The sequence below is a fragment of the Myotis nattereri genome (genome assembly GCF_964212035.1).
Source record: "Myotis nattereri genome assembly, chromosome: Y".
Taxonomy (NCBI): Eukaryota; Metazoa; Chordata; class Mammalia; order Chiroptera; family Vespertilionidae; genus Myotis; species Myotis nattereri.
In genome coordinates, this window is record NC_138094.1 from 5,773,746 (window position 1) to 5,785,950 (window position 12,205).

General features: G+C 46.3%; 1 protein-coding gene across 1 annotated transcript; it reads left to right on the forward strand.

The window, feature by feature from the left end:
- Positions 1–2,126: 2,126 nt before the first annotated feature.
- LOC308512303 (melanoma antigen preferentially expressed in tumors-like) lies at positions 2,127–8,372 on the forward strand (the record flags this gene model as incomplete). Its single annotated transcript, XM_081082088.1, has 3 exons — positions 2,127–2,252; positions 4,501–5,059; positions 8,341–8,372. The coding sequence occupies 3 exons, from the start codon at positions 2,127–2,129 to the stop codon at positions 8,370–8,372; spliced, it is 717 nt and encodes a 238-aa protein (XP_080938214.1).
- Between the last annotated feature and the right edge of the window lie 3,833 nt (positions 8,373–12,205).

The window sequence follows — 12,205 nt, forward strand, 5'->3', positions numbered from 1 at the left end:
TCCAAAGAGCCACGACTCTCAGCCCTCAGTGGCTTTCAGAATTGTATAAGTCACATCCCATGTTCAGCTGCCACACCCCTCCTCTGGCCTCACCACAACCCACATTTTCACATTTAATTTTCTCAAGCCAGGTTGCTGAGCTGATCTGGTTCTTCTGAGAGGAAATGCCCTTTACCTCCACAGAGGAAGGGTGACAGAATCTCCTGCCTATACCCCCCGTCAGCTTGGGTTTAAGGGATCCACCCAGTTTCCTTCTTCACCACTAGCCTTATAAGTTCTCAAGTTGATGCAGTCAGTGTCTTTGAGTTTCCCCAATGTTCACCTTGTCCTGGGTAATTTCCTTTGTCCCATTCCAAACGTGCAGCCCCTCCCTTCTCCTGATCAATCCCTAGATGTGATTTTGGCCTGACCTCCTCTGGGGAAGACTTGCTCCTCAAAATCTGGAAGACCAACTGTCCCTCTGTTCCTCTTTGAATGGGTACGGGATTTGCAATTGTAGGTAACATCAAGTCTCAGGGGCTGTTTGGTACTCAATACAGTTGCATTGAAATTCTTTCGCTCTTCAGACGATACACTGTCTCCCTAAAGGTGTGTTAACGGGAACATTAGGGAATTTTGATGTGGCACCAACACCCACATCAAGTCTACTTCCAGGCTGGTTTCCTTTTCTTTTCCTTTCATGAATGGACCTAGGGTTCAGTTGGAGGTGTGGAGAGTGCAAAACCCCATCAGGATTAAATGCCTGGAGATCCAGGGCTAAGGTTTTGCTCTCAGGTGGAAGTAGCCATTTCAGCTAGACTTCAAAAGGAACGTGTGGTCAGACGGGGCATAATGGCTTCTGAGGAGGCCAAGGAGGGAACAGAATCTAGAGCGTGAGAGTCAATGTCCAGCTCTGAGCACAGGGCTCCCTGCACCATGCTGCTCTGGTGAGTCAGGAGCCTAAGGCGGTCCCCAACGACCTGCAGGCCAAGAACCCAGAGATTTGTCCTTTCTTCCATACAAATGAGCGGACTTTGCCTTTGCCTCTGGATGCAGGTTTGCCTTAATCTAAAATGTTTTGATTTCTGTTTTGGCGTTTGCCATTCATAGAGGTTCAAAGGGTAAGTTTTCGCTGTGTCTGAAAGTCAAGTATTGCTAAGGAACCTATTGTAGGCCAAAGTGGCAAAATCCTTTTTGTAGTTTTTAGCGGCTGGGCTGTCTGTGTGAAAACAGGTCTTAATGAAAGTCTTTCATAACAGCCAATTGATGTTTAGAAAGAGAGGAAGGGAGTGGGTGGAGAGAGAGAGAGAAACATTGATGTGAGAAACATCCATCAGCTGGCTCCTGCCCACCCCCTACGGGGGTTAGGAATGGAGCCCTCAAGTGACCTTTGGCGGGCAGGGGAGGATGCTCAACGCACTGAGCAACACTGACCAGGGCTTGCAGTCTCTTATTGTGAGGAGCCTTAGTTGTGACATGTGAGCCATCTGTTGTCATGTATAAAGTGGGCATTCTAATATTCATAGAAGGGACACACAGTAAAATGTACATGTTGGAATTAATCGTTATTTTTCTCACCTCCAGCTCCCCCTTGCTTCAGAAAACGTTTGTCCTGCTTTTATATTCCTCATTTAAAATGTGTCAAAGGCCTCAATGGTATCCATTGTGTGGGTGTTCCTTAATCTTCCCCATCTATTTTATTTCCTGGAAATTAGCAAGAGGCAGTCCTGTGCCACAGGCTGCTCCCTACTCGAGGTGTTTTCAGTCCTTCAGTGATCCTCAGAAACTTTTTTTCTGGAAAGGGTGGAATCATCTCTATGGTTTCCCAGTACTCACTGCACAGCAGAATTCCAGCTAGCCAGTGGGTAGAAGTGGGAGGTGTCCAGTTGTCATCTCACCCCTCCTTGGTGCCTGGTTCTTGTCCTGCCAGTGGCAGAGGAGAGGCAGGGCTGAGTGGCTTTGAGACCCTAAGCAGAAAACGGGGTTGGGGTAATTAGGGGGGTGCTCCAGTTGTTGCTGGAGGAGTGCCTTTGGCCCTCAGCTGGTCCCTCTGAAGGGAGAAGGTCCAGGATTGCTCATGCTCAGCCTGATAAGATGCCTTGCTCCCGACTTACTCCCATGATCTCTTTCATAGCAGCTTCATGGGGATGAGCCTCCCAGCTCCACGCAGACTCCTGGAACTGGCATGTCAGAGCCTGCTGCGGGATGAAGCCTCAGCCATCGCTGCTCTGGAGTGGCTTCCTATGGAGCTCTTCCCACCTCTGTTCATGGCAGCCTTCGCTGGGAAGCACAGCAGAGTCCTGCAGGCCATGGTGCAGGCTTGGCCCTTCCCCTGCCTCCCTCTGGGGGCCTTGATGAACCATCGGCAGCCTTACCAGGATATCTTGCAGGCTGTGCTCGAGGGACTCGATGCCCTGCTTGCCCAGGACACTCCACACAGGTATGGGGGATTCAGTAGCCTGGTAGCACCCTGGGGATCTGAGCAGTTACAGCTGGGATCCAGGAGTGTGCAGGGCCAAAGGGAGAACTGAGGCAGGCCTTGGAGCCACTGCTGGGGTTATTCTGGGAACAGGCTTCAGATACATAAGGCTGATGAAAATGCCGAGGTTGACCGAAGGGACACGAGCCCACTCCTTCCTGGTGGCACCTAAATGTACTAGGAATGGGGACCATGAAGGATCCCAGTCGCACCAGGAGCAGGTGATTCTGGGACATTGAGTCAAAAGTCCAGTCAGGTGTCTGGCCCAGCTGCCCAGATTCCTAGACTCATGGTCTTATTCCTTGTTATCATAATGCACCCCAGCATAACTCCTATTTTCTCCACAGGAGATGGAAACTGCAGGTGCTTAATTTACAGAAGAGAGTTCATCAGGGATTCTGGATCGTGTGGGCCGGAACCAGAGCCCATCTGTGCTCACTGCTGGAGCCTGAGGCCCTGCAGCCCATGAGGAAGAGGGGGAAAGTGCACAGCTTAACGGCCAGGCCAAATCCACCCTTGCCCCCCCTGGAGCTGTTAGTAGACCTTTGCCTCAAGAAAGGTGTCCTTGATGAGTTCCTCAGCTACCTGATTAAGAAAATCAGCGAGAGGAGAGGTTTGCTGCACCTTTGCTGTAAGAAGCTGAAGGTTTTTGCGATGTCGAAGCAAAACACTAACATCCTGGATATGGTGCAGCTGGACTCTGTCCAGGATTTGGAGATAAACTGTACCTGGAAGCTGTCCACCCTTAGGAAGTTCGCTCCTTACCTGGGCCAGATGGGCAATCTGCGCCGGTTCCGTCTCTCCCATGTCTTCACGTCTTCTCACACCACCTTGGAGGAGGAGGAGCAGTGTGTTAGCCTGGTCACCTCTCAGTTCCTCAGCCTGCCCCACCTCCAGGAGCTCAATTTGGATGATGTCTCCATCCTCAGAGGCCGCCTGGACGAGATCCTCAGGTGAGGGGTGGCGAGCTTTCCCTGCCTACCAGAGCGAGTCCCTTTCCATTTCAGTGCACAGTGAATGGGCTCTCCTGTGTGCCGTCCCTCAGCAGTGCTAGAGTGCCTGAGCCAATAGACGGGCCACACAGTCAGTGTCTTGTTCACCACTCTGTCACCTTGCATGTTGTGACATAACCTCCCAGACAAAGGTAGGACATATGCACTAGGACAGAGGCTACTAAAGGGACTCCTTGCTAGGAATTGGCGTAATGGAGGCTTCAGGCCAGGGGATGGTAGCTTTGGGCATCCTTGTAAGTGGTGTGGAAGGGAAGATGATGCAATAGAACCAAGTGAGGATTGCAATGACAAGGGGAAAGCCAATCAGAGGTGAGATTTCAGGGGTTAAGTTCCGCACTTAGAGATTTGGCCATGGCAGCCTTTCACTCCAAACCTGCCTCACTCACCTGTCTGCCAAGGGTTGCCATAGGCTCTTGCAAACAGAATGCGTGGTAAATGCAGGGTTCCAGAGGGAGTCATTACAAAATTGGATAGGTGGTTTGTAAACAGTGCAGTGATCTAAGTTCCTGGAGGGTGTCAGCTCTCGTTTGATGTTGCCTGACTGTGCCCAGGTTAGCCCTTTCTGCACAACTGCCAGAGGTCTCATTGGGCTAAGAGATGATGGTGACAGGGGTCTAGGCTGTGGCTGGAAGGAAGCCCGAGTTACAGGCATTTCAAGAAATGTCTCCAATACTAAAATGCACTGGTTGCCTCCTGCTTCAGACCCTGGGTCAGGCTCCTTTCTGAGCTCCTCCCATCTTTACCTCCCACCTTTATGTTCACAACACTTGTATGTTTGGGCTGGGCTGTATGATGTACTCCACTTGACGGATGAGTAAATGGAGTGTGTGAGGTTTCATCCAGTTGAATCCATCACGGAGCAGTTAACAGATGAGGAAAGATTCCACTCAAATTTGCTCTGACTTGAATGTCACTTTTCACTGTGCAACATCCTGGGTTTGATCATCATCCGGAACACTCTAGGCTTTGGTGACATGGGCCTCTTTACCCTGAAGGCTTGCATCATCCTCACCTGCCTCTGCCCACGAGGTCCATCCCCCACATGCAACTGCTCTATGTCTCCCCAGGTGCCTGAGGACCCCCTTGGCGACCCTGTCCATCACTAACTGCCTGCTTTTCGAAAGAGACTTGAGACATCTCTCCCAGCAACTGAACGTCAGCCAGCTGAAAGGCCTGAGTTTCAGTGGGCTCAACCTGACCAATATCAGTTCTGGGTCACTCCGATTTCTGTTAGAGAGAGCCTCCCCCACTCTCCAGGACCTGGACTTGGATAAGTGTGGGATCATGGATGCCCACTTCCTGGACATCCTGCCAGCCCTGAGCTACTGCTCCCAGCTCACAACCCTAAGTTTCTGTGAAAACCCTATCTCCATGATCGTCCTGGAGGACCTGCTTCACCACATTGTTGGGCTGAGCAAGCTGAATTGCGTGATTTATGCGGCCCCCCTGGAGAGTTACGAGGAAAGGAGCGGCACCATCAACCTGGGCCGACTTGCCCAGATGCATGCCATGCTGAATCATATGTTGCAGGAGTTGGGGCGGCCCAGCATGATCTGGCTCTGCGCTTACACCTGTCCTCACTGTGGCTGTAGAACTTTCCTTGACCCAACTCCCATTCTGTGTTCCTGTTGCTTGAGTGTCCAGCTGGGTGCACATCTCATAGGCTTTACTCTGGGCACTTGAGCACTGAAACCCGGACATAAGTGTACCGTACAGGAACACAGCAGCCAGTTTCAGACAACTACTCAGGGTGGGGGGAAATGCTAACAGGGGACTCGATGGTTTCTTTGGGGAGATTTGTCCTAAGGAGTTAGAAATATGCACCTGAGTCTCTCGGGGAGCGACTGAGGTTTGGGTGGTAGATGCGGGGATTACCTTTGCTTGAATGGTTGTGAATAAATGTCAGTAATAAAGAGAACTGGATGTTAACCATCTGGTGTCCTCCATGACATGTTAACCCAACTCTCCCACCTGCAGTTACTGGCCAAGTAAGAAGGCATGAGCATCGTGATGCGCAGACACTAGACTGGTTGATGTTGGTTCTAGGAGATCACATCCCCATTTATCCTTTCTGGTTTGGTGGTACTTTCTGGTGCACCGGTACCTACTCACTCACCTCTGTGACTGTTCAGTGGGTCAGCGCACACAAGGTGCATCCACAGGGACTGGAACAAGTGGCTTCCAGTGAGGACCACCGAGGTACAACTTCTCTGGGGCCATCACAGGTAACTAGTCCAGTCCCTGGACTAAAACTCCTCCCCACTGGGAGCCTCCATTGCTGGCCTGTGGCCGCTCCATGGTAGGGCTTCCCTGTGCACAAGTCAGGCCCCCAGTACTGAAAGGCACATCAGCCTGCCACAAGTCCAGGCCTGTCATTCCCCTGGATCCAGCCCCTTCTTGAATTCAAGTTCCTGTGGCCTGTAAACACATTTACATTCTTTTCAGAAAAATACTAAGCTGGCATAAACCTCTGCTTCGTTCTGTGTCCTGTCCTAAGAATATGACATCCTTTTGTAGAGGATGGTCTAATGTTTGAAGACTTTCCCCTCATGATCCTCCTTCCCATCAATCAAGGAGGTGGTAAAGCATCTCTGAGCCAGTGACAGACCCCGGTTCTGAAGAGTGGACAACCTCAAGCCAGTTCCTGGAGAGCACTTAAGTGGACACAGGTGAAGGTCACCCCGAGGAGATGGGGGTATCGAAGGTCACCCTGAGGGGCAATACTACCAAGTGAAATGGAGATGTCCTAGTGTGCTGTTGGATCCCACAGTCAATGGACAGTTAGCTGCTCAGCATGGAACAGGCTCCCTGCTCACCTGCCACTGCATTCTGGACCTAGGCTGCCTCAGTTTGCTCACTGAGTGGCCTGCCAGAGGACCACCTAGGGAGAAGGCCACACATCCAGGCCCGGGGCAGGGCTCCATTTGCCTATATGTCTCCCAAAATGTGAGGAAGTCAGTCCTGGTTTTTCTCCTTCTAATACCTCTCATTCAGTGCCAGCCACTCATGTGCTTGCTGCTCTCTACTGGGTGTCAGCAGCTTCCTAGCTTGTCACATACAGCACCTAACCCTTCGTTCTCTTTTTATTGCCATTCCTTTCTTTTTCTTCTACCTTCCACTCTTCTAGCTTGGGCCCATCAGCATATGAGCACATTTTTCCATTTCTTAGTACATTTCTTATTGATTTCAGAGAGGAAGGGAGAAGGAGAGATGGATAAAATATCAATAATGAGACAAAATCATTGGTTGGCTTTCTCCTGCACATCCACCTAGAGATCCAGGCGTAAACTCCAGCCCTTGCTCCAACTGAGAATTGAATTATGTCCTCTTGGTTCATAGGCCTACTGAGCCACACCTGCCAGGCACAATCTGCTTCTTCTAGTGGGAAGAGAAAATGCCAAAGTCTCTGTAACCGTAGGTGAGCTCCCCACCCCCCATAAAAGGGGATAAGAGAACAAGGGTCAGAAAATGTATATCTCTTACAGCAAACGCTCTCTTTCTCTTCCTCTCTATTATTCTCTCTCCCTCTCCCTCCCCCTGTCCCTCTGTCTGACATGCATCTTTTCTCCCCATCCCCACCTTGACAGGGAGTAGTGTCCATGATGGGAATCAGAACCTCTGGCATTTGAGGAAAAGCATAAAAATTGGCAGGTTCTGAGGGAGGAAGCGCAAAGGCAAAACATCCTGTGGTCAGGGTGTTAATTCCTCCACACATAGAGATCGTGCCCATTACCTTGTGGGGAGATTCACCTGTGGGGCCAACTTATGTAAAGCTCTTGTCAGCATGTCCTCCACTGGAATTGCCCACTGTTATTAGCATTGATGGTATTTATTAACCACCAGATGCAAGATAAGGAAGAAAATAAAAGTCAGTGCACCCTGGCCAGTGTGTCTGGGCATTGTCCTGTGCACCAGAAAGTTCACTGATTTGATTTCTGGCCAGGGCACATGTCCAGGTTGCAGGTTAAGTCCCCAGGCATCCAACATTGTTTCCCTCTCACATGAATGCATGCTTCTGTGCCTGTCTCTCTCCATTCACCTCTCTCTAAAGAATCAATTTTAAAAACCCACCATATTAAGACAAAACAGAACTCATTGCTGCATATTGCCTCTAAAACCAAGTGTCCTGCACTTGACGCTTTTTTTGTTCTCGAGACCACAACTGAGAAATCCAGAAAAATTCTATATTGGAATCTGGACTTTTCCATGAAAATATTCAGAAAAGCATAGTATCAACGCAATGATGCTTAGAAACCTTAGATAAAGACTGCATCTATGAAGATGGGCAGAGAAGAGACCTGGATAGGAGGTGACTGCTGGTGCACAGAGATCATGTACATGAAGGCCCTGTGGGCAGAGTCTCTAGGGCATTAGAAAACAAGCACAAAGAGTAAGGCACACATAGTAGGTTCCTTACTACTAGAATGTACCCCAGAGTCCACCAATCTGCACAGCAGTCAGGTAGGCTGGATACAGGGCAGCTAGAGCACACGAATGTCAAAGGGAAGACTCTGAATAAAGAAGAGCCAAAGCCTGGCCTGCTTTGCTCAGTGGATGAGTTTTGACAATTGAACCAGGAGGTCAGTATTCAATTCCCAGACTGGGACATGTCCCCGTTTTGGGCTCTTAGCCCAGTAGGTGTCTTATAGGAAGCAGCCAATCAAGGATTCTCTCTCACCATTGATGGTTCTAACTCTTTCTCCCTTTCCCTTCCTCTGTGAAATCAATGGCAATAAATATGTCTAAAAGTATGTACATAGCTTAAGGTTTTGATACCCAGAATATCCATTTAGAAATACAAGAAGTAGCCTTTTGTCATGGTCAGGATTTTTGTGCTGTTCCTTCTTCCCCTTTAATCTTCCTTTCTAGTCGACTTCCTCATGGGATTGTATATAAAGTGATCTATTTCATGATGCGAAGTTTTGTATTGTTTGTCTAGTATTTCTCTACACCATAGTACGTTATCAGTACAAACCTACAGTGGTAAAATTAAGCTGAGTAAATTTGGCATCCAAATGGCTTTATTAGGTATTTCACAAATCCAGCAGCATTCCAGCTGGCAATGTAAAAGGGGCTCACTGAGCAATACCGACCAGGGTTTGTCCCACTACCATCCCCAAGTCTAAAAGGCTAGACATTAAAGTCCTTCAACAGTTGAGGTTCCAGCTTCCAAAATTAATTTCCCATACAGTATTCCAGTAAAAATAACTTTAAGAAACCAAACATTTTGGGGGAGATTTTTAAAATTGAAGTTGGAAGGCTTGTTGATAACTATATACTCAACAGTCCAACAGGTGAGTTTTTAAAAATTTTCCCATTTGGGACGTTTGTTGACATTCACTCATAAAAATACTGAGGCTTCAAGACAACTCGATGTGTGGAGAGCATATATTAAATGTCAAAAAGTTGAAGAGGAAGTGCATGAGCAGTTCTATAGAAAAATACATATCTCAATCGACGGGCACTTTTGTTTATTTAATTCAGAGGTATATTCAGGAAAGCTTGTTAAGTGGCAAATTCTGTTTCAGTCTTGTTACTCCCACTTCAGAAAGGTGCTGATGGCATTTCAATAAGCCAAAGGATGCTTACATTTAGATTTGTTCAAACATTTATATAATTCCATATGTAATTTTTCCTCCATACTTATACTATTCCTTTAAAGATTGAGGACATACAAAACGCCACAGGAAGGAGGTGAACAATTGCTTTACAGCCTTGTTGGAGGTGCCTCAATTCTTTTTTCCAGTTAGGTTTTCCAAGAATATGTCATTTGATTACCTCCCCCCGACAACTGGAAACAGGGCAGCATGCCATGAAGAAGTAACACAATGCTTCATTTTGTATGCAGTTCACTTCAAAGACTTCATGCACTTGTGGCCAAAGACACCTTGGGAAATTTAGGGCCTAGAATTCACCTCACCATCCAAACACATTGCTTTTATGTGTTTGTAGTAAAATGAGACAAGAAATCCCATTTAGTGGAAAACTTTATTCTGAATATTTTAACAATACAGATATTCAATTTAAACATTAAATTATATAGTTATTAAAATCAACACTTATAAAACAACCTTGAAGAATTCAAACTTTGCATTCTATGCAGAAGTTTCACAAAGGGATCTAAAATTCTTGTTTCTTCCCCAAACCCACCATTTGCTTCTATTCATTCTTAAATAACAGAAGGCAATTTCTTTTCAAATAAATGCCTTCCATAACATAACATTATTTTTAAGTTCAGTTTCTATTTCATCTGTCACAGGGACTTCCCTCCTGGCAGCCCTTGAGAATCTCAATAAGCTGAGCTACTGCACTGCATGATTCACACTCTCTTGCATAGATGGTGAATCCTATGATCCCCACCAGCATCACACTCACGGCCTCTTAAAGAGGTGTCCCATCGGCTGTTGCAGTAATTGTTATGCACCCCCCCCCCATCATACCCATCTCCTGTGAGGCTGTAATAATCATCCCAGAGACTCCTTCCACCATAAGTCAGAGGGGGCCCTCGGGTTGACGGTGCACCAACTGTGCATCCTGTAAAGTCAGTGACCAAATAACAATACTTTAACATCTTAACGAATAATTTTATGTCAGTATGACATGACCCTAGTAAAGTCTAAAATAGTTGGCAAACCTATGCTTTTATACACCTGCGCTAAAAATATGTCAGTAAAGCTGAGGTAGACAAGGGAGCTTACAATTATTTAAAATACAGCTGAAGAATAATGTTTTGACTGAAATAATTGACTATGAATATATATGAAGGCACATTTTCTGAAAACAGGCTGGAATTCTGACCTTCGTATTATGCTTCATGCTGTCAAATGCTCTTTCTGAGTAAAAAAATTATACAAAACCCCCCTGGCTGTTGTGCCTAAGTGGGTCGCGCACCGGTCTCGGCATTGCAGGATCCCTGGTTTGATTCCAGGTTAAGGGCATGAGCCTGGTTTGCAGGGTCCATCCCTGGCCTGGTTGGGGATTATGCATGGGGAAACCAATCAAAGTATCTCTCTCACATTGATGTAGCTCTCTCTCAGCCCCACTCCCTCCGTCCACTCTCCCAAGTTCAGCAGAGATATATCGTCTGGTGAGAAACAACAAAAAAGGAAATGTTGCACTTCATTTCTTTCATAAGGAAAATAAATGAGTATGATCCTTCACTCCTGAAAGATTTGGACTGTTCCAAATGAGCTACTAAGAAAAGAATACAAGACTTCCAAGATAATACAAAACACATACTGCATATAGTACTCCCTGGGGCAAATAAATGTAAAATTCAAGTTAAACACAAGATGGCCTGTTAATTCCAATCCTGTCACTTACACGCAGTATATCTGGACACATACCACAGCTGTCATATGAACCTCTGTAAAAATAGGAAAATGCAAATGGACAGAAGGCTTCAAGAGTCATTTCTCCAAACACGATGCACAAACAGCTAACAAGCTCATGGAAAGAGGATCAAAATAATGGATAGTTAGGGAAACGCCAACCAAAACCTAAGTGAGATACCACTTTATTCCTAAGTAGGTCCCAGTGTTTGAAGAGGAAAATACCAGGGCTTGTTGGGAATTTAGAGCCACTGGAATCCTGTGCACAAGGAACAGAAACGGGACAAGGCGTGGCTGCTGTGGAAAATAATGGAAACTCCTACAACAAACATTTAACACTGAATTGCACTATGACTCCGAAATTCCACTCTAAATTTTGCACCCACAATAACTGGAGACTTCTATGAAATACTAGTCCAAAATGCTCACATCAGTCCTCTGGTGGAAACGACCCCAACGGTTGAAGTGGTAAACGAGCTGTGTGCACTCACTAGAGCAGCAAGGGAATATTTAACCAGCCATGAAAGTGGCGGTGAACTGAATACTGCCATATGGATGACCCTTGGACACATTTATGGTAATGGACACAAGCCAGGCACAAAATGTCCTATTCTGTATCATTCTGATACTATGATCTGTGGAAAACAGGTGAATCAATACAGACAGAACACTGGTTGGTTTTCATAGAAGCTGGACAGAGGAAGAGAATGGTAGCGACTGCTTTACCTGGAGAGCTTTTATGTATGAGTGATAAAGATGTTTTGGACCTACTCAGATACAGTTGTGACATAAGACTCTGAATATACTACATGCTACTTAGTTGGTCAATGCTAAATATTTAGTGTTATGATAGATGAACTTCACCTCAACAACAGACAGTGTATAGTATAGTTTAGGTGTCTTACGCTTTATTGCCCATTACCTATAACTAGTAGTGCAATCATCATCTCTTGGAGATATATGGTAATTTCTCCTGGAAGGGATTGTCTCTTTGCAAGGAACGCCTGCATAACTCCCTCTCCCACGTGACAGCATTCCTGTAAATGACAAATACTTACGTGAGGATATCACATTGGAGAGCAATGTTTTATGGGAAAACAATAATTCAAAACAACACTTTATTTCCTCTTTCCACAACAATGTTTAAATTTACTGTTAGACTCTATTTAGGCTCATGCTTGTTTGTGCTGTGATATGTTACTCTGGAATGTATTATCTTCTGACATCTTGTCCTCCCTGTACATCTTCCTTAATTTCTTAAATGACCATTGGTGGGAAAAACCTTTCCAATTCTGAACAAAGTGCAAGGAATTCCATGATGTCCACATACATATTTATCAGTGCCTACCTATAGCTTGACAAGCCTCTATCAACTTTTCTCCTTCTCTACTTTGCTCTCTTGC